The sequence below is a fragment of the Xenopus laevis genome, chromosome 8L, assembly GCF_017654675.1.
Source record: "Xenopus laevis strain J_2021 chromosome 8L, Xenopus_laevis_v10.1, whole genome shotgun sequence".
NCBI lineage: Eukaryota > Metazoa > Chordata > Amphibia > Anura > Pipidae > Xenopus > Xenopus laevis.
This window is the reverse complement of record NC_054385.1, coordinates 62978198-63001679: the sequence shown is the minus strand read 5'-3', so window position 1 is coordinate 63001679 and position 23482 is coordinate 62978198. Positions and strand designations below refer to the sequence as shown.

The 23482-nt window shown below is 38.7% G+C and overlaps 1 protein-coding gene across 9 annotated transcripts; it reads left to right on the top strand.

The window, feature by feature from the left end:
• The first annotated feature begins 491 nt into the window (after positions 1–491).
• Positions 492–22311, top strand: dmpk.L (DM1 protein kinase L homeolog). 9 transcript variants are annotated; one of them, XM_041572822.1, is made up of 16 exons: positions 492–772; positions 854–1067; positions 5405–5496; positions 6740–6823; positions 7007–7102; positions 7428–7576; positions 7724–7817; positions 7895–8095; positions 8459–8707; positions 9709–9785; positions 12000–12102; positions 12772–12896; positions 13575–13678; positions 15916–15986; positions 16476–16550; positions 17794–22311. In XM_041572822.1, exons 2-16 carry the CDS (start codon positions 935–937, stop codon positions 17890–17892), a joined length of 1752 nt encoding a protein of 583 aa, XP_041428756.1. In that variant the 5' UTR covers positions 492–772; positions 854–934; the 3' UTR covers positions 17893–22311. The 9 variants fall into 9 exon arrangements, 8 of the variants coding, with proteins under 8 accessions (XP_041428756.1, XP_041428755.1, XP_041428757.1 ...); XM_041572823.1 differs by having other exon boundaries at positions 493–772; positions 8459–8722; positions 16480–16550; XM_018230070.2 differs by having other exon boundaries at positions 493–772; positions 8459–8722.
• The last annotated feature ends 1171 nt before the right edge of the window (positions 22312–23482 follow it).

Genomic DNA, 23482 nt, shown 5'->3' with positions numbered 1-23482 from the left:
TAGCCAAAAAGCTAGAGGAACACAAGACTTACATTTTGGAATATGAATGCTGTTTTTGGGGGCAGAGACAAAAAAGCAAGACCAGTCTGGGGGCATCAATAAATATGCTCTATTGTGCCACCCACCAATTTGTGTCAGGGCTGTCTACATTACAACCCAATGACAGCTGAGGGCTATGGGAGATGCTGTTTGTTGTAGTTCTAATACAACTATAGAATCATGGCATTTGCCTCGGGCCCATCCACTTCTGTAGGAAATAATTAATAAAACATGTTCTTGGCTCAGCTGTCACGTGATTCCATAGGTTAAAGTCCATTTACTTGTTTCCTTCCAACCAAATACCTGCTTTCATTTTCTGGGGTGCAAAAAGATATTGGGGATCCAAGAAAGCAGCCAGAAAAAGATATAACTGGAAAGAGTTGGTGACAACGGGGGCGTGGTCACACCGGAGAGGAGCACGGGCGAGACGAGTATTTAGGGGTTAAATGGAGGAGGTGGGTGGAGCGGGGAAGGGACAGACGGGGAGAGAAGTTCGGGGCGACAGTGAGGGGAGCCAGGAGTAGGGAAAGCCAAGCGAGGAGAGAAGTGGGGAAGCTTGTGGTGGAAGAGCCACTCCTGTTCATTCCTGTGAGTCAGAAGAAGAAGTGTTGATGCTGTGGCGGAGTCGGCAATAGTAATGGGCACTAGTGCTTGATGTCACGCCACTGAGTACAGGGAGCAGCAACAGTCTGTAGGTCGGTGCCGGCCAGTGAGTGCTCAGGAGTAGCAGCAAGTAAGTATCGTACCACGGAGAGGAGCGGCCACTTGCTGACAGCGGCTCTGAGAAGACTTTTGTCTCCTTATATCACTTCAGAGCCGGGAAGAGCCCGAGCATGTGTCCCCTTGAGCGTGTGATGGTGAGGAGGAGGCACTGAGTGCGAGTGCTGCTGACAGGATGGAGGGGATACAGCTGCCCCCGGCGCCCCTGCCTCTGGATGCCCTGCTCGACCTGATGCTGTGCGTGTGCAACGAGCTCGCCTCTTCCCCTCTCTCACATGAGACGCACATCGCCCACTTCCTCAGCTGGGGTGAGTGTCCCTGTGCCGACTGCCCCACTGATACCCAGTAATACCCACTGATACCCAGTGACAGCCAGTGTTCCCTGTCGTGCCAGCACAGCGAGTTAGTACGTGTCACTTCTAGCTTTCTATTCATACTTTGCATGGATCAATATAAACATTCATTGCATGTAGATACAATCTCTGCCAACCCCAGACAGCCGGATAGTAAAGAATCCCCATGGCCCCCTATACATTTATCTCTCATGGGCTGCACCTGTGGCATCATTTTTCTAATAAGCATTGTCATTAATACTTTGCATTGTGCCACCCAGTGTACAGCTTGCCCTTCAACTCCCAGCATCCATAGCTGAACTTCAACCAAAGCTGTAGACTGAATAACCCTGCTGTGAATAAACAATTGAGTCCCAATTTGGGACATGCCCAGGTGTCATAGTTGCCAGCCAACTCCAGAGACGAGCTGTGAAAATCCAGATTGACTGCTTTCATTTGTAAGGTACAAAGAATAAGGACAAGTCTACACTCAGCATTATACAATGAGCTGCAATCACAGGAGGCCATTCTGGGTATATTGTGTATAACAAGTTGTTTGCTTTGTGCCAGTTTAAAGAACAAGTCTCTGTTGGCACCCAGAGCCAGGAGCAGTGTCAGTGGAAACTTTTTTTCAGAAGTTGGCAGCTATGAGGAACTAACTGTCATCTGGTGTGACGGGGACTGACCATTTGCCTTTCAGATACTGCAGTTGCTTTAGCTGTTTTAGAATCACTGGTATTTATTAAACTATGTCACGCTTTGTGCCTATTCTAATGTCACTTTCCGTCAGTAAGCATCACCCTATTGTGTGATGACAATGTCTGTCACGGGCTGGTGTCACAGCTGTGCTTAAACTTCTGACCCAGGCCTATCCAGTCTAGAAACACTAGCTGTAATGTTATAACAAAACTGTTTAGGAGAAAGGTAACCATACATAAATATACATAACACTCTCCAGCTGATGCTTAACTCAGCATTTCAGACAGTTGCAGGGAGTTGCTGAAAACAGCTTAAAGCCTGTAGCGTGGGCAGCACTGTCCTGGGTAGGGCTTTTCTTTCACATATGGTGCCAAATGGTAAAGGCATTTACATGCCAGCTTCACGTGAATCGTATGTCTTTAGTTAGTACATGGTGGGCTACAATACTCTACTTTTTAGCTTGCCAGATAGCATGGATCCACAAGTCTTTTGGGTACCCAGGAGAATAGTGATAGAATCACTTTTCTAATTTTATTTGATTGGCCTAGTGTAAGCTTTGTCCTGGTGCTGTTATTTAGGATTCTGGGGGTTGTAGTTCTGATGGACTGCAGTGCCCTGGACATCTAGGGACTGACAAATAGTGTATCTGTTGCACATATGTGTGTCTAGCTCACTATACATATATCCATACATTCGTCTATACTGGTCTGACTGGTTAGTTTATAATGCAGGGAGTGTCTGCATCTAAACGCCCTGTAATAATAAGGACATGTCCATCCACCTTGCACAGTGACACAGAGATCTTTCCTTCTTTTTACTCTTCATAACATAGTATAATAATTATAGAATCAAGAAGTAATATATTTATATCCTACCATAAGGATGATAAAAGTACACCGCAAACACTGCATTTTACCTGCATAATAACTGTGTCCAGAACAAGTCTTTCCTACAGAGTGAAAGCTCAGTGTGGTGTGTGAGTGACATGGGTCACGTGGGAGCCCCTTATCTTTCTAGTGTGTGTGTATATATAATACATACACTGTATATGACTACAGGTATGGGACCTGTTATCCAGAATTCTTGGGACCTGGAGTTTTCCAGACAAGGGATCTTTCTGTAATTTGGATCTTCATACAATAAGTCTACTAGAAAATCATATAAACATGAAATTAACCCAATAGGCTGGTTTTGCTTCCAATAAGGATTAATTATATCTTAGTTGGGATCAAGTACAAGCTACTGTTTTATTATTATGGAGAGAAAGGAAATAAAAATTTAGATTTTTTTTGGATAAAAGAGAGTCTATGGGAGACAGCCTTTCTGTAATTTGGAGCATTCTGGATTACGGGTTTCCAGATAAAGAATCCCATACCTGTGTATGTGTATATATATATATATATATATATATATATGTGTGTGTATAGGGCTTCTGCAAGCTACTGGTCCATCCCACAGTACGATCCAAGAAAACACAGGCACTCAAAGGCAAGCAAATGCAGGGTTATACCCTTGCGTATTTTATTCTGCAAACGTGCAACGTTTCGGGGTCAAATCCCTTTGTCAAGCATTCGGGGTCTGACCCTGAAACGTTGCACGTTTGCAGAATAAAATACGCAAGGCTATAACCCTGCATTTGCTTGCTTTTGAGTGCCAGTGTTTTCTTGGATCGTTTGCTGAGGAGGGTGCCGATCCCTCCAACACTGTGCACCAGGCGCTGAACTGCCGAAGGCCAGGGTGTGTGAGCGGGCTACAATACACTCCATCCCACAGTACAACAGTGGGGCCTAGAAATCTTTAAGCTCATGGTCTGTTCTGGGAGTCTTTCTATCCTGGTAGAATTGAACCATTAAATTGTCACTCCTTAACTAATTTATGGTCAGTGATTATTATATTCCAATGCGTTGCTTGTCGGCCAAAGGGTTAATTCCCCAGACACGGAGGTAAAGCTCTTACATTAACCATATGTGGAGTGTGTAGGAGTGTGGACTGACAGAGCCCATATAAGGCAGCGGTCTTACTCTGCTCCCCTCACACCCAGCGTTCTTGTTCCGCTCCCCTCACATTTTATTTTCTAATACTATTTCACATAAATATACCACTTCCCAAATTGTGTTCTCCTATTATTTATTCCAAAGCCATGTTGTTTCTGTATGTTCTGCAGCCAATGCATGTTGTTTCACATATCCATCAATTCTTATTGCCCCTTATTTTTACATCTGTTCTCTTATAATGCTACCCTATTCATTCCCTTCCTTTTTAGTAAAACAGCATAATTTCACTGCACCCTTTGTATACTTAACTTCTGGTACTTTTTACCCAAGTGCTGTTTATGTGTGTGTTTCCATGCATACACAGTCTGTGCAGTATCCTTCAGATGTGTGATATATTGTTCTATCTACCTCAGCTGAAAGAACGTTGGTAGGTATAGAGTGGTGCATTGTGGCTGATATAGAAGCTGGAGTGGACCAATTTAAAAGTGATAGGATAAATATAGAAACATAACCCAGTGTAGGAGTGTGAGGTTAATGGAAGTGACATATTAGAAGGCAAGTAGCCAAAACTGGGAAATTACTTTTTTTTTAGGCTCTGTGTGCTTCTGCCACTCCTGTCTTATCTCTGTTTATTTTCCCACTGTTACTACCAAGTAATATCATTGTTTCTCTACCACCATATACCAAAGCAGTATATTTCATAGTCCCTCGTTGTTCTCCAACACACAACCTATAACCTCCCTGCAATCCATTGCACGAAATTCTCTCCAGATCCTGTGCTATATGTTACAACTGTATGATGTCCCTGCTGTACTGTGCATAGTACAGAGTTCACCACAGTGGCCCTTTTGTAAATTACACACTGCTCCGTGTTCATTGCATGGACCCTTGCACCTGACTCCCCCTGCATTACATTTTGTGCACCATTTTTTTGCTGTATTATAGTGCACAAAACATCACACATTTCCCAGTATACTTCCTTCCAGTACACCAAGTGTACATTATATCCACACTATATGCCTGCCAAATATCAGTCATCCTTCAGCAATATATATTGCACAGATCTGCTACGATGCACTACCGATTCTCTTGATATGGCAGAACATAGTGTAGCATGTGCAGCTGCTTAGGCAGTACATTGCTGGTTAAAGGTAAAACTGACCCACTGTTGCCCTACTTCTCTAAAGTAGGTGGTTTCTCTAAAGTACAGATGCAAGAATAACTACAAATGTGGCGTGACAGGAGCAAGCCACAAATGTTGCCCTTGGTTTGTGCCTTATAGTGATCAGTGCAATGATGTACCAAAAAAAACCTGAGAAGATGAGAGTAATAAAGCTATCCCTACTGGAAGCTATCACTTTTGAAATCTTTATCAGGCTGTATAGCTATGGCCATTGGTGAAATCAAATTTCAATAAAACATTTGTTCTAAAGCAGCATGTGTTGCCATATTCCCTCATTCTCCCAGGAACATCTTGTTACAGGTACCAAGATATTATCATCCTTTTTTTAAACATAGAAAATGTTGACAGATAAGAACATCCTGGCCTATCTAGTCTGAATGTTCCCAAATCTGTTTGGTTGTCAGTATAAAGAACTGTGTATATTTCCCTGTTAACAGCTGACCCTGTGGCCCAGTATATACGAGAGCAGAGAATGAAAAGAAGTGATTTTGACATCCTTAAAGTCATTGGAAGAGGAGCGTTCAGTGAGGTGAGGATTTTGGTAGAAAATTAAAAAAATAACCCAAACATTAAAGTAACATCTCTGATTTAATTATAGGGAAACTGTTCTTTAGGGATGTACTGACACCATAATTTTTGCATTTGCTGAAAACCGTATCTTCCACCAAATAATCATCACAATCTTAAACTGTATCCAACCTATAATTTGCATATTAAAATCCATACAAATGGCATCAACTAAAAACAGGTAGTGATTTCAGTTGTTCAGTCACACCTTTTAGATGAGCATAATCTTGGATTTAGCGCATCTCTGCAAACATTGATGTAAGAAGGGTAAGGTAGCACATTTGGCTGGATGGTGCACTCATTTAAAGGGGCAGTATACCCCATGATTCAACAAGTGCAAAGAAATTGACGTGCTGAAAATATGTTTTGTCTGTTGGTTTAATCATGAAAATCTATGTTTTTTTTGTTATTTCTTGTGCTTAACGGGAAAGGGAAATTGAAGATACTCCATGTTTGGTCCTTGCAAGGTAGGAAATTCGATTACCAGTATATCAACCTCATCACCCTTTGTTGTGACTGTTTTATTAACAGGAGTCCATTAGGTAGGGGGGTTATTTGTGGATTAGTAATCTAATTATCTTGTGAAATGGAGTAGTTTTGATTTCCCTGTTTACCTAATGTAGCTCAAGAAATAGCAAAAATCACAGAGTTTTTGTGATTTAAACAAGTATGTTTAGCACAAGCCCAATGCATTGCATTTATGTTGAACAATTGGTACATCAGACATGTCCTTCTTACCTGACTTGTTTTAGCCTAATGTTATGCTAATGTTAATTAATGCTAGCAACACATTTCACTCATTTACCACTTTATACATAATAAGAAATAAGCCTTGGTCTGATTTCTATGGTGAATTCCCTTTTCAGCTTGTAGCCTTGAGCAAACCATTTGATTTTCCTGCCATAATAAGAGAGTAAGTTCTGTGGGGCTGCAGAAGCCTCTCTGCATACTGGCAGCCTGTCTTGCTGATGTTCCCATCTGGTATGCTTTCTTTGTTGCAAGGTTTGCCGCTCTGACCCTGTCTTGCATAAACCTTGTAGATCAGCAACCTTCCTCTGACAAACTTTCTTTGTAAGGCACAACATATTATGTTGCTGATGTACTGCTCATTGACACATTCAGTACATTTCAATTCATGAAGTATCTTGAGGGGCTAGTGAGAAATCATGTCAGTCACCAACTGTGTTTTTTGTATTATTTTGTAGGTTGCAGTTGTGAGAAAAAGAAGCAGTTCCCAAGTTTATGCCATGAAGATAATGAATAAGTGGGATCTTCTGAAGAGATCAGATGTAAGAGCTTGTTGTAGTTTAAAAAAGGGGGAAAGAGTGTGTAAAGGAGCCAGAGATTGGGGGAAAAAAGTAAATAGCTACGGCACAGAGAGAGAAAGCGAGAGAGCGAGAGAGAGAGAGAAGGAAGGAAGGGCTATATGTAAAATGTACATCTTATATATTTTTTTCTTCCTGAGTTTATAGGTGGCCTGTTACAGGCAGGAGAGAGAAGTTTTAGTAAACGGGGACAAGAGATGGATAACTCGATTACACTTTACGTTTCAGGATGACAATTATTTAGTAAGTCTTTTGCTATACTAATATTATGACAGAGACATAGGGCCTAGGGAGATATTGTTCACTAATTGTGTGAAGCAAAGAGACATGAGTAAATTATTCACTTCTCATTCTGTTTTTCCCAGAGCTAACAAGTTTGGGAATAACATAAATGAACATGAGTCTGTCCATGTACACCTTGACTTCCTATTCTAGTATTATATACATTTATAATAATTTATAAATCATATCCTGTAAGTCTGTTTTCTGTAATATTATGTCATATTATTTCAATTAAACAGACAGTAACACATTTGGTATGTCAGTAACACACTTTCTATCACCTCAGTACCTTATAATGGATTATTATGTGGGTGGCGACCTACTCTCCCTTCTAAGTAAATTCTCAGATGGATTTCCCACTCATATGGCAGTATTCTATCTGGCAGAAATGGTTATGGCTATCAGTTCAGTTCACTCTCTAGGCTTCGTGCACAGGTTAGTTGCTCGCCTTACCTTCTGCAGTATGCCTGAATGTATTTGTTTCTTTGTGATTAAATTTACAGTATTTAACTATTTTGTTTTTCCTCATATCTTTTCTCATTTCATCTTGTTAACTCTTCCTCTACTGCTATTGCATCTAAGGGATATTAAGCCAGATAATATGCTTCTAAATCGTGCTGGTCACATACGTCTTGGAGATTTTGGCTCCTGTTTGAAACTTCGGGAAGATGGCACAGTAAGACCTACCTTCTTATCCTCATTTTGTCTACATTTTTATGTTCTATATTTGTATATTCTCTCTTGCTATTGCAGGTCTCCTCCTCCATTGCAGTGGGGACCCCTGATTATCTTTCTCCTGAAATACTTTTTGCTGTAGAAGATCCAAGCTTGTCTTATGGAGTGGAATGTGACTGGTGGTCCCTTGGAGTCTGTGCTTATGAGATGTACTTTGGCTATACTCCATTTTATGCTGATTCAGTAGTAGAAACTTATGGAAAAATTATTCACTATAAAGTAAGTGTAAAGATACAAAAACAACCTTAGTGACAAGCACTGAGGGACACGTGACTGGCCTACCCCTGTGGAGTGTGACTGTGAGGATTAATAATGTTATGGTCCTTTAATTGCAGCCATGTACAGTGATAACACATTTATATATAACCTTTGACCTTTCTAAAGTCAAAGGCTCATGAGAAATTTGGTGAACTACAATAAAACAACAGAAAAATATTGAATCCATAGTTACCATAGTCTTCTTTTATGTTTAGGAAATCTGTGATTTTTGCTGTGTGATTCAGTACCCCAGAAGAAAGACACACAAGTACCCAGCATACCTCACACGTTTACTTTATTTACATGTTTTCCTTTCCCCACCAGGAGCACTTTAGATTCCCCCCCTCTTCCAGTGAAGTTCCCTCTGAGGCATTAAGCTTTATCTCATCTCTTATCTGTGAGCGAGAATCCCGCTTGGGAAAAGGCGGGCTTCAGGATTTCCAGAATCACCCACTATTTGCTGGCCTTGAATGGGAGAGATTGCGGGACAGTATCCCCCCTTATGTACCTGAGTCAGAGGGAGCCACAGATACCTCAAATTTCGATGTGGTTGAAGATCAGCTTTCAGAGATGGTCAGTGGTGGAGGTGTGAGTATCTGTTGTTAGTCTGTCTGTTATTTTTTAAAACATTCATTGATAAGTTATGGTACCATTCTATCCTGCTGGCATATTCTTCACCACGCTATGCTTTTTTGAAAGGAACAGTGCATCTGCTTTTAAAGAATACAATTTACTTGTATTAATCAACATAATTTGACCAAAGTTAGGTCTTATACTTTTCATTCTTTGTCCTTTGGGAATTGACTGCTGCATTCTTTCTGAGTAGTTAATTTTATGGCCCACAAGACAATTTTGAGTATTTTTTCAATCATTATCTTTATGTTAATGAATTTTAGCATCAACAGATTTTAGATCATGCACTTCTTTAAAAGGCCTCTGTATACTAAAATGTTCATGCTAAATGAGTTAAGTGCTGAGGAATATTTATTATATATAGTTTTCATGCAAATTATAAGTTTGTCTGCAGTGCTTCTATGCCTGGTGTTTTCTGCTAGCTGACCATTTTCAGCTAGCCATGCCCCCAGTGCTATAAGAACACTGCCTACTTACACAGTCTACCCCAAAGCTATACAAAATCTGTGGTAATCATAAGGAGGTTTGTTGTCAGCCAAGTAGTAGGAACTCTGTATAATCAGTTTTAACCAACTGCACTTCTTATATAGAGGTGACAACCGTAGCAACCTACTGTATGTGCAGTTCCCAATAGCGTTTTAGAATCAGAACCCCTTATTATTATTATTGTTGTAGACAATACTCACTCTAGTGATATTGTAGTAACATTGCTAGCCCTTAACTTAACTCGGTTTGTGTTGTTTTGAGGTGAAAGGTCACTGGTGTGAATTTTTGGACCTTTATCTATCTTGTCCCTCAAAATGTTTTCATTTTGTCTCTTTAAACAGACATTAGATTTTCTAGTAAAAGTTGAGGGAGATGGCTGGATGAAAAAAAAACATGATTCATTTTTTATTTTATTTTTTCATATTTTAAAAAACATTTTATCTTCTGGTTCCCAGGAGACAATCTCTGATGTTGCAGACAGCTCTCCTCTTGGAGTTCATCTGCCATTTGTTGGCTATTCTTATACAGTGAGGTGAGCGAAAATGGTTACATGCTATTCCAACTAATCTGTTTTATATTCCATATATATATATATATATATATATATATATATATATATATATATATATATATATATATATATTAGACATGAGGAAATTGTGGAATATAAATGGGGAGGAAGTATTGAAAATGAAGAATGCCTGTTTAGAAAATCTGATCTTTTTTGTTTTGAAATGCTGCATTTATATGGAGGCAGATACTTTTATACTCTGCTTACTGAGAGAAAGGTTTGTTGCATTCCTTTTTAGATCATGCTGTGCCACACCTATCATCCAAAGGCACAAGAACGCCCAGCAGTCCACATTATGACATGAACACATGTTCTTCTATCATTAGCACTGACTGAGTGACAAAATTACTCACTGTCCTCTTGAGGAAAACCTAATAGAGAAACCAATCAGACAAACAATTTTGCTGGATAGTTAATGACACTCTGACCTGTACATTTTTATCTGCAAAAAATACTTTATTAGAATACTAAAGGAATACTGTCCAGACTAAAGAGTATCTTACTGATGCTTGAAAACAATTTATAATATTTTTTAAAGAAGTGTAGCTTTAGATAGCTGAGCTGAGACAGATTAAAAAATACAACAAATGTTCAAGGCATAGATATATGAAATTCAAACATCTAGGGGTCATTAAACAATGCTCTAGACACAATCTGCACTTGTTAGGTTGTGTATCAATTATATGGGTGCACACAGGTGTGCTGAATGTGAAATGGGCTTAATTAACTCCCTATGCATCTCCAGACCCTTTAATCACCAATCAGCCAATCTTTCCAAATTGCATTAAAATCCTCCGGGTGACCCCTTCGTTCATAAGCCTTCTTATATAGAGGGAGTGCCCTTTCTACCGATTCTAGCCATTGCATTTTGTCCAGAGGTGACACCTGCATTCAATGCAATATAATTAGTGTCCTTAGACCAGGGGCCCGCCCAAAAACCTTTAGACCAGGGGCCCACTCTAAGATTATTTTCTCACTCAACCTCTATTCGCCTATTCTCTTTTCTTTACATACTATAACCTATTATTCCATCTATTTAGCCTCTTTATTCTCATAGAAATAGGAAATGGCCCACTGACGCCTGGGCCCACTGGGAGTTTTCCTGGTATCCCGGTGGGCCAGTCCGACACTGAATATAATGTTCTTTCAAACATATAATACAACTATTATAAGGAGTTTACTCCTACTTTGAGAAAGGGTATCAACATCTATTGCCCCTAGTAGGCACACCTCCACCTGTCACGTTAAGGGTTAATGACAGAGAACCAAACCAGCAAGGAACCCTATTCCATCTTAAATTACCCATTACCTAGGTTATACCAAAAAGTCAGATTAGACCTGGCAGAACCTCCTTCAGATTACTACTCTGGCCTCCCAAACACACTAAGATCTGTCTTATAAGTGATGCTTAAGGCGATGCTTAACAAGAATGCAGATCATAGTGATGATTATTGCCTTTTTCTTTGTAGTACTTTATTTTTTTATGGCCTCAATCTTTGTTTCTTAAAAAGGAGTAAAATTATGGATGAAAAGAGTTAAAAATTGAAAAATGCAATATAGGTGCAGTTATAGGAGTCTATGTTTGTGGAATATTTCAGTGAGGAGATTTAATTGCTCAGTCTATACCATTAGCTGAATTGCTCAGTCTATACCATTAGCTTGCTGACTCTATACCCCCTGTCTCCCACTGCGCTGTACTGCACATTGATGGCATTGCATGCAGAGTCTGGCTCTGTGTATGGAAATAGACACCAGGAGCCTCAGTGGCTGCATCAACATTTGCTAAATCTGAACCAGGTTATTAAAATTGCTCATCTCAAAAATGATGCAACAGTAGTAATGCATTATAATAATCACTGGTCTATCTAATTGTCTAATCAAATGACAGAAATCTGAAACAGTCTAACTGAAGCAGACAGTTAAAAATGGTTAATTTGGGGATGGTATAATTAAAGGATGTATTTTTATGATTTATATTATATTTATATAATACTTATATTTATAAAATAAACTGTACATTTTGTGAGTTGACATACCTGTTCTATGGCGTGGCAAACCACAATTCAGAATTAGTACTTGAACGCTAAAACTTGTAAAAAGCCTTGTTCTAACCTGCTTTATGTAGTATAAATGGTAACTTCCAACACTCATAAAGACACATTTTGTTTTTGGCAGAGAGGATGACAGGGAACATGTCTGGGGAAACTTGAAGAATGAGTGTGATTGTAAAAGGGGACTAATACCCAGCCCCCAAAACAAAACACATGGAGATACTTTGGTAAGAATATATTTTCCAGAACTGTAGGATGTTCCAGTATAAGCATTATAATAATGGCACACCAGGTATTTTTTCTTCCACTGTGATAGAGCCACAGAGAATATAAATTGTTTATAGTTGGGTAATTGTGTGTAATGTTTGGGCAGATTTCAGTGTGAAAATTAATTTTGTGTTCCACACCAATATCTGACCATGCCTGTCAATGCGCAGTGATGTTGGGGTGGATGGTAGCGTTTTGGCATAATAAGGTAGAGGGTTTTTGATGTTTAATGATTTATATAGAAACAGGAATTATTTTTTGGGATGAACTCATTCAGTTGGGCTTATGTAGAGAAGGTACATTAGAAATAAAGTAGTAGTAGTAGTATGTAAATTTTTTTTTAACATTTATGTGCAATGCCTTAAAAAAGGAAAAAGGGCTCCTGGGACCATCTTCAATAATATTGAGCATTTTCTGTGTTTTTACATGAAATAGAGTTCATTTTTTAAATGGATTATACCATATGACTTTTATAGTTCTGTATTTATTTGAAGTCTTTGAATTCATATTTGGACCGTGGAGTTGAGTTTGCTTTGTCTTTGTTTACCCTTTTCCTTGAGATTTTAGTTGAACACCGAGCATATATGTTCATGTGGAAGAGTTCTCTCCATCTGTTTTTATGTATTTAGGCTTCACATTTTGAATCCATGCTGCCGTCAGACCGACAAAGTGCTCTAGAGAGTGAGATACAAACTCAAGATTCCTTAAGTACAGAAATCAGCCTCTTGAAATCAAACAATCAGCACCTGGCTAGGTGAGAACCCATCTAGCCTTCTGTATACGTTTTTTACACTATTCCATTAGCAGCACCCTACCTGTTAAATGGAAAAATGTACTCCCAGTACTAGTACAATGTGACTTGTTCAATATATATATATATATATAAGCTTTATTATATGGATAACTTGACTGTGTTGGTACCGGACATAGTTGTAGGTACAAACATTTCAGTGTGCCTATATCATTTTATAAATTTTAAATATATAAATTTTATCTTTGCTGAAACTTGAGCACTTGGTGTTTATATTTTCATCTGTCAATCCACCTTGATATACCATCCAACACAGCAATGAGCTGTACATTCATACCCCTCCCTTCTGGATTTTTCCACGGGTGTTCTTATTCACTTTGACTTCTAGATGTGAGTTTCTCTACATGTATCTCCCAAACATCTATATATTGTATTGGAACTCATTTATCAGGAGGGAAACTAGAGCTCACAAGATATCAATAGAGGGGAACACCCCAGAATGTTTAAGAGCATATTCATCAAAGGATGAAATTAGAGTTGTCACCTTTCATAAATATTAATCTTATGCAAGTGAATAAAAATCTGTGAAATTTGTCTCTGAACAATTGCGGCAAGCTCTATTTGATAAATATTTCCCTATGTGTGGTTGTGTGAATATAATTTTGTGCTTGTGTTTCCCAGTCAATTAAATGAAGCTGATCTGTTAAACTCTGAGCTACAGAGCAAGATCCGCACACTGGAGGAGAAACTGAGAGAGAAGGAGAAAAGAGAAGAAGAGAGGCGAGGTGAGCCCCCAGTGCTGTTATGCTCTCTACTAACTCTAATATTGCTATATTTGCTGAGAGTTTACATTTTTTTCTGTGCACATTCCCAAATATTTATTACTTTTCCCTATTTTATAAATCATTTTTGTTATAAGTTTATCCTTTTCCCCCTCATATTCTCACTATTTCTCCCCATGATCTTTACTATTCTTAATGCACTCTATCCTTTAACTCTTTCTCTTATTCCATTTCCTGACTCTTAAGGGGGGAATTCACAAAAGTGTTGATACTGAGACAAAATAAAAGTAGAGATAAAAATGTTGGATTTCCCACCAAATTCACAAACCTCTATCTCCACTTTTGTGAATTTCTCTTTTAAACAGACAGTTTTCAGATTTTGTCTTTTGCACCACATTTTAATGACATTTTTTCTAAATTTGTCTGTAGCTCTTACTACACCTGTCAGTCATACATCAAATTGGAATTTTTGGGGGAGGTTGTTTATTTTACCTAGGAAAATTATACATCATTTTTTTCAGGATAACCTGGGTTTTGTAAATCTGCCTACATGTTTGTGTAATTCCAATTCTGTAAAAAGATATAAGGGTCTAAATACAAGAAATGCTATTTTGCATAATATAGGGATTTGTTTCAGAAATAGTTTTTATTATCTTAGGTTAAGTGTCTGCTGCCAAAACTAAAAAAAATGCCTTTACTTTTCCTTTAGATAATATAGTCACTCAAATTGCTAATATTGCCTCATTCATTAAGCTAAAACTAGTAAAATGATGTGCCAGTTAAAAACGTTTTACTTTACATATCAAATTGTATAAATTACACTTTTTGTTTAATCAGTGTTTTACTTGTTTTGTTAATAAGGCTTTTACACCTATAGGATTAGACAGAAACTTGTGCCCAGACTATAAAATGCTAATTCTTGATAATATGATAATAATTCCCCAATGGGGCACCTACAAGAGGTGTGAAGTGAAGATAGGGTGAACCAAAGCAGAAAAGTTTATTTTAGAATTGATCTGACACATGGGGAAGAGTAATACTAAGCTTTGCTCCATTTTTAAAATGTCAGGAGAAAATGTTGTTTAAAATGTCGTTTTTGTGCCATTTTTATGTCGTTTGAAAGACAAATTCATAAAAGTGTCTGTAAACTGTCTTTCTTTCACTAGAAAATGAAAAGTGACGTTTGAGTCGGAATTTAGGCGGATTTCTGTTTGTGAATATGGAGAAAGTATTTTACACCAGTTTACCACCACTTTTACCCCAAAAACAGGCTCTCTCCACTTTTGTGTATTCCCCCCTAAGTCTTCCGTTTCCTCACATCGAGCTTTCCTACACTTAGCTGTCCCTCTCCCATACTATGAGCTGCCGCTTTCCTTCTCTCTGGACTGAATCTCTCTCCCTCTCCCTCTTTGTGGCCCCTTTACTCTGAACTGCCTGTTTTCCTCACTCTGTGTTGTCCCTCTCATCACTCTTAAATTGTCCTTGACACGCTCTGAGCTTTGTCTTACACTCAATCTTAGCTTTCTCTCCATTTCACACCTGTCTGTCCCCACCCTCACACCGAACTGTACTCTGAGCTGCCCCTCCATCATTTTGAGTTGTCCCTTCAATCACTGAGCTGTCTCTGTCCCTCAGTTGGAGCTGTCTCTGTTCCTCAGTTTGAGCTGTCCCTCTCCCTCACTTTGCGATTGTCCCTCTCAATCACTCTGAACCGTCTCTCTCTTCCTCAGTCTGAGCTGTCTGTCTCCCTCATGCTTGATAATCCCTTTCCCTCACTCTGGGCTGTCTCTTCTCTTCACTTTAGGCTATCCTTTTCCTTAACTCTAAGGTTATTCCCCTCAGTCACTGTCAGCTGTATTTCTGAAATACTTTGGATCTGTAACTTTGTTGTGAGTTAAAAAGGAACTTGAGCGAAGTTTAAACTGCAAATTGGTGGATGTATTAGGGCGATAGAGTGTAAAAAATACAAAAACCTCTGCTGTCGGCTGCCCCTCTCCCACACTTTATACTGTTCCTTTGTCTCACTGTGGCCATTGCTTCTTCCACACCTATAACTCTCCCTTAAATATAAAGTATCAGCCCCTCTCCCTCACTCTTGACCTCTCTTCCTCTTTAACATTTATCTCCAGTATATCCATTATTGTTCATTATTACAGTACTTCATCTTTTCTATAGCTATTGTTCTCTTTCAGTGCGCAGTTACATTCTTTTCTCATGTCTTCCACCACATCCTCTTTCAGAAGAAGTGTTTCTCCCCCGGAGATGGGAAGTCTGCAATCAGGAATTTGAAACTACCTCTAAGAATAGACAAGTGAGACATTTCTAGAGTTGTTGGGGAAGGCATGGAAGAACCTGACTTTAGAGTAGGAACATGTGCTTTAAGAGAATGAAAAGATGATGGGGGGGATAAGAAAGGAACAGTATAGAGAAGTAGAATATAAAACTGATTTCTAGATAAACAGGCCAAGATTTAGATGGTTCAGTTATGTGGCAAAAGACAAGCTGTCTGACAGAGCAGATGCAAATAATTATGGTAGGTGGTAACTGTCCGTTACTCAGAAGTGAACTAGAATTTATTGTTCTTGGCTGGTGCAAACATACAACAAAAGATTTAAAAATGCGCATTTATTGTTGTTTATTTACAAGAACCCAGTGTTAACTCTTGGCTATCCAACAATGTAGATGTGAAGGTTGTTGGAATGGGAGGAAAGTCAGCAATTAAGCACCCACCGGGCTGAGGGAGGGACAAATACACTGGCATCTCTACAGCTGACTGGAAAACTTTCTCTGTCTTTCTCAGCTAGATAGCTGTATACCTTCCTATTGTCACCCTTTAGTGACACCAGTTCACCGCCACATGCTGCTCTTCTCACGGGTATGTCACCTGCATGTCACTTGCTGTGTAACCCTGAGGGGTCAGTTTATATGTGTTCTCATGTTTATCTGCATGCCACTAGTTTGGGTATAAAAACACCTGCTCTCCTATCATCTACAATTTTCCCACTGTAGAATAGATTTGCATGCCAAGTTTTTATTTGTTTTGCAGTGTATCCCTGCATAATTAAGGAAATGTTCACTTCACTTATGTCATCATTATGTCTCATTATTGTTGAAAGGAAAAATGGGAAGTCTTTTTTGTGGTGGGGCCTGGCCCTGCCACTTCCTAGATCCCTTATGTATGTGATTGCAGTAATTTTTCAAGAGTTAAACAGTCAGTGTAAGTTCCCAGTGTCAGCGCTACCTCAGTACTATGCCAAACAAAACAGCAATATCACCTATATTAGAAATATGAGAGAATGAGCAGCAGGACTCCTTTTGTCTCTTTTATTTGCTAGGCAAGCAGTAAATCCAGTGTTCCCTTGCATCAATACGTGCCCTTGTGTGCAGTTTATCAGAGCAGGCTGGGCAGGTGAAATGGTGCTCTCTGTCACATGACTCACTAAAACTTGTGTATTATAATAAATAAAGTACCTCCTGTTGCAAAATATGAGGATATTAGAAGTCATCTCGCAGTTAAAAACACTCAGCCTTGTATATAACACATAGGGAAAGCCCCAGGTCCTGAGCATTTTGGTTACTAGGTCCTAAACCTGTATAAGCTGCACTGGATAAGGGGATTGACCCAGAGGTGTTCAACCATGTATCAGGTGGTACTTTATCAGGGGTGCTCTTTGCATTAAAGCCGTAAAGCCACTGGATTGACTCAGTAAGCTATCCAGTATTAGTTTATTAACAGCATAAACATGCCTAGTGCCAAACAGGGTGAAAAGAGGGTCATCTTTCACCATTTCTGTGCCTCTTAATTATTAGATGGCACCTCATAGTGGAAATAGTGGCCTGTTCATACACAAGTCCTACTGTAATAATATAATTCTGCCATATAAGGGACAGTATCCCATGCCTTCTGTATCTTGGTATTGTCGTGTCACTGTATCTGTGTTTCATCTCATCTTGGAATGGAAACTTACTATATATTTTAGAATCCCTTCATCCTTGTCTGTCTTACTCTCTCTGTGTGTTAACGTGTCTCACAATATTTGTTGCCACTGTTACTTTTTTATTATTGAAGTGACTGATTAGTTTTTGCCTGCATCACTGTTTTGCTTTATTTTCCACAGATACCTAAACCTCTTAACACCTGGGTGGGTTATGTCCTGTTGTGTTCCAGTGACACTTCTTGGCCATCCTATCTGCTGTGTCGGATATGTCCCACATAGAGGTCATCCTTGCTAGACAAGCGTCAGATCCTGAAGCATGTCACACTGAGAAAGGAAACAAAAGTCTGCGTAATGTAGCCTTCTCCTATTCTGTACACAGTGATTTGTTTTGGATCAAGATAAGTAAAAGTCTCAAAATCAGATTTTGTTGGTCGGATTTTATCTGACCCGCAATATCTTCTTATACAGAAGAACAACATTTTGTTGTGGGATCTTACAAAATCTGATCGCCCCCTGCTGTACTGTAATCTGATTGGGCAGATTTGATTTTTAGAGAAAGTTGTTTCTCCTAATTCAATTCCAGATTTTCACATAGACTTCAATGGAGCTTTTACATGATAAAACCAACGTTTTTCTTATCAAATTAAATCTGGCTCAAGGTCAGATGTTTTTTATCTTGTCTGATCTAAACACAGTATTCAGCATGTCCTCTTAACAAGAGTGTCATGTCAAATCGTTCATGTAGTTTAAACATGAGCTTTTACATCAGTCCAATTAGATTTTTACCTGTGCAATTAACTACATATACTTGAATCTACAAGTCACATAAATGCAGTTAACACTTTTGAGCAGTCCGCTTCAGGTTGGAAAATTAAAGTGTTTATTTGTCCCTATTGGCAATTGCACTAATTCATATAGACAATTAATTCTAGTTAAGCAGGAGAGATACTGTAGTACTTGTGGGCAGCCTTTGGTACTAAACTGTGTCTTTTTATAAGATAGTTCATAGAATTAGAAGTCTTAAAGCGAGGGAAGCCTTCATGACTTATGTTATAACTAGTAATTTGTTTACCTTGTTCACCATAACACACTCTCTTCATAAAGCCTTAGAAGGACAGGGTACATAGCAGGGCAGCTGCTAATATATCACATGGCTGTGCCGCTGAAACCCTTGCTCATTGATAGCTACCACTGCTGATGACATGAGCTGCTTGATGATAAACAGGCCCATATCATGTTTAGTTGTCTGTATCTGTGGTTATTAGTGTTACATTTGCTGATACAGTGATAGAGTTTGCCGCTTGAAGGGTGCCAGGTTAAAGAAGTGATACATGAAGGAACCCAGGCTGCCTTGCCTTTGAATATATTGTGTTATGTACTGACACAGTCTTTCTTAGCATTAGAAGTGGTGTGTTGGTTTGTGTGCTTGCCAGCATTGCTCTTCCCATCCTTTACACAGCACTTTAGATGCCCAACAAGACCAGATACATACAAGTTGCCACATGTACACAGTCCTGAAACATCATTTACTGAGATAGTAAAGCTATTTTGCATTATATCTCTCCAGCCTTACATTTTTTTTTTTTTACAAATGTCCATTATATTAGTTAATTGAATCTATAATTTTTACACTTTATAACACCATCATTTGGTCTGCTTGTGCTTGTATGAGAATCAAGGATTATCCATCTGGCTTGTTTTTAAGTTCCCCTGTAAAAAGTCAAGCTTCCAAATAAGGTGCTCCAACTAGAAAGGGACTTGATGTGACACATATTTCTACAGGTTGGTTACACGCATTGTTGTTTGCAGGATACCTTTATGTTAAGGTCAGCAGTATAAGGCCTCCAACAAATTAAAATGTGTTGCAATCTTGAAATATGATCATTTTCTCTCATGTAATAAGGTGAAAACTCACATATTTCATCAAACAGTTTGGAACAGTATGTGCCTTTTGCTTTAACACTAAATCAAAAAGGATTTTCCCAGTCTTATACAGTGCAAACAACATAAGACCCCCCTTCATTTTGTCTGTTAAAAGGGGGTTTATTTCTCTATTTTATTGGACTTTTTTTATAAATATATTCACCAGCAGTATTTTAGCATTATTTCCTTAAGAGTGTTTGTATGTGTGAGTCCTTCATGCAAAATAACGGCAGTAGTTAACTACATAACAAGAGCATCAAACTTTCCAGTCTCAAAATACTTTCTTAGATTTAAACCTAATAAATACCACTGTGTTTCATAACCAGCCAGAGCAAGGAACAAATTGACTATAATAACTGCATCTGCACTTTCTCTTTTGTATTTCAAGTTAGTGTAAATTAGGAAGTTGTTCTTTGTACATGAAGGAAACATATCTAATTCATATAAAGTTGGAGCACTGGTCATGCTGTTCACTACAGAACTGTTTCTGCAGGAACACTAAGGGGTTCAAAAGCTTGCACCTTAGTGATTATGTAAAAAGCAATTGCATCTGTGTTCTGGCTGCGCTTGGCACCGGTGGGTTAGTTCTGGTCAGTGCCGGGTCTAGGTTAGCAGGCACCCAAGTTAAGCCCCTGTCCCAAACCCCATCCCCTCACCAGTTTGTCTCCTTAGTTGGATTTGGAGACATCCCCCCAATTTGCACACACAAATCCAGTGGACTTACAGACAGACTAAGGGAAGGCAGACAGAAGCAATACATGTACAGTGCCAGTGTTGGCCCTGGTTCTTGCATGAGTTAAGAACCTGTCTAGTAGTCTGGACTAAATGGTTTCTGATGGGTTTCTGGGGGATTTGTTTTCTGCTCACAATGTTTTACCAGAAGGAATTGTTTCCATTTCATTACCTGTGAATGCTTTATTATGCAGAAAAAAAAAATCTGTGCAATTGCATCTATTTTAAATAGAAGCCAGAGGATTGTTTTTATTGAACTTGGTAATTCTAAGGCTAATGCTTAGAATGCTAAAAAGGGGCTGAAGTCAGCCTGTGGAAATTGGCATCAACTTCTTCCTTGCCTGCACCCAGAACCATTGCATCAGCCCTGGTGCACAGCTGGATTTTGGCTCTAAAATGGCTCTAAAATGCAAACTCTCACATTATGACACCAAAATCCGCTGTGTGTACCTGCACCCGTGCTGATGTAATGGTTCCGGGTGCAAGCAAGACTGATGCCAGCATAGGGGCTGATTCTTGGCCTGCGTTTTTCAGCTGGCTCAGTTTCAGTCCTATATGACATTAGCCTAAAGCAAATCTTGGAGCTTGCTAACTATTATTAATTGTTGGCAGGGATTCAACCAACTCCAATACTTGTGCCCACTTCCCACTGATACAATATGCATGGAAGCAAATGTGCTTTGTCTCTAAAACTGACAATATTGTATCAATAATCACCATGTTCTCCTGAACCACCAAGGGACATTTTTCACTGTTTATTTTTTTAGTGTTTACAGTCTATATAACTATGTTTAACTTTAAACCCAAGTTTGTATGATCTGTTTGATGTATCAGAGCGCTCCTTTCATTTGCACTATATATATCACTTAAATGTTGTAATAATGAAAATAATTTTTCTATTGAGATAACACCATCTAAGGAAACAAAGCAGGGTTGTTGGCAGGAGATAAGTTTGTTTACCAATATGGGGAAACGCATGTTGTTTGATAGATTTCTTGAAATACTTTCTGTTATATCTCGTGTAAAAGCTACAGTGATGAAGTTACTGTGTTCTTGCAGTCAGCACCAATCCTGCCTCAGGGGGCAGCAACATACCCCTATTTATTACATATAAAGCCTGGGCCTGTGAAGAAAATCTGCTTTCTTTGCAGCTTATATCATTTATGTTAAATGACTAGCCTCTGACTAATGTGCCAATGAAATATAGTTTTCCGTCCAGAGTCCTAGTCCTGTGCAGTTTATGGTGCTGGACAAAGCGTGCTTTGCCTTGTTCAGACATAATGATGTGTCCTGTGTGTGAAAATTGTGTATTCTCTGAATGGAACTTTTTTCATAACACACTTTGCCTATGACATAAGTTTTGACAGCACTGTGTGACTGAATGCAACGCAAGCTACACAAACACATTTATATCTATTTAACCAGCTTTTTATGAATCTCAGTGTGTGCATGGTCCAGATGATGTGATGTACACTTTGCACAAGTCACTACACTTACACCATTGCAGTGCCAATGAGTATCTTGCTAAATAAAACAGTATTGTGGCCCTCAGAGGGGGATGCAAATATGGCAGCCTTGCACTGAGAACTAAGCACCCCAGCTGTCCATAGCTCAGCATCCAGAAATAGTCCTCCTATCAAAGGATAGGACATGTTTATCCACCAAAATCACCTTTGTGTAGCTTCATGTAATGCATATTATGTGTGCACGTGTGTATATAAATAAGCATCTGTACAGTCACTAATTTATATGCAGAAATTTCAAAATATAAATAAATATACACACTCAGAGTACAACATTGGCTTTTCCAAAAATAAATAGAGATGTGAATGTATATTTAGGCAGATATAATATATTGTTAAATATTCATCTATACTGATAGTTGCTTTAGAAATATCAATATAGATGTGCCTTTATTTAGGGAGACATAATAATATATTGTAAAATATTTTTGTTTCATCACTGTTGAAACAGTCTGTATATATTTTATGCATTTTGTAGATATGACTGTACATAGTTTTTAATAAAGAGTTGTGTGCTTTATTTTGTGTTTTACAATTCATTTAGATACACTTTGAAATGTCTCTTTTGAGGCAATAATCAGTTGTTTTTTTTAGCCTTTTTCTGGACCCAAGTGATGTTGTCAAGTTGGGTAAGTACTTTTCTCTATCCTCTTCTGTTGCTGTTCCATGTGGCTTTAATTTGAATTGGCTCTCCACAAAATTATGCATTTTCCTAATACAGTTGGCTTGCCCTGTGACTAAGGGATAACTCCCGAAAGCGTTAGGTTTTTCCAGCAGGAACTCCAATAAACCCCATTTTCAGAAGTGCCGTCTGCCTTTCGAGTCTTTGCTAGGCAGGGAGCATCTGTTTTATTGTATACTAGTAGGATATTATTTCCATCAAGTAATTTACATGCTTTCACCTGGTTCCTTTTGAGTCTCCCATACAAATCAGAACTCCTGATTTTGTTGATACCTACAGTGAAATATGGTGTTGGTAGCATCATGATGTTGGGCTTGGGCTTCTTTTCATTAGTAGGACTGGGCAGCTTCTTACAAGGAAGGTCAGGTGCAGATAAATACAACAAAATAATAAAGCTGAATCTTGGGAGAAAGTTCATGTTGCAAGCAGGACAATTATCTCAAACACAAGGCAAACTAACACTGGAGCAGCTCAAAAACAAAGTGAAAGTCCTACGAAGCTCAGATCTAAATCCAATGTAGAATCTGTGGGACTATTTGAAAATTCAAGTGCATCTGACTAACCAGAAAAAAAGAAAAAATCTGCCTAAAAATAATGGGCCAACTCATTTTGAAATGTTGTCCAAAGCTGTTGTACACTTCTCAAAAGATTTGTTATTGTAGAAAATGTGCCTCTACATCTGTGGTTCCTAAACTGTGAGGCTTGGGGGCTCAGGTTAAAAACCAGTTAGGGTGAGAATTGTCATTTTCTCTACTAGATAAACTTGAAAGCCCAGCTTGAAGTCCAGTTAGGGAGAGATTGGGGGCAAATATTGATTTTTGTGCTACATAATCCTGAAACAGATGTTTCTCTACCCATAGCATGAGCTAAAAGGGGCCCTTTCCAAAGGTGGGACATTAACTGAAAAAGTTTGACAACCACTGCATAATATTTAAGTTCTACATAATAATTAAGTTTTTTTTAGATTTTCATAAAACATTAGATTGAAAGAAAAGAAAATACCATAACT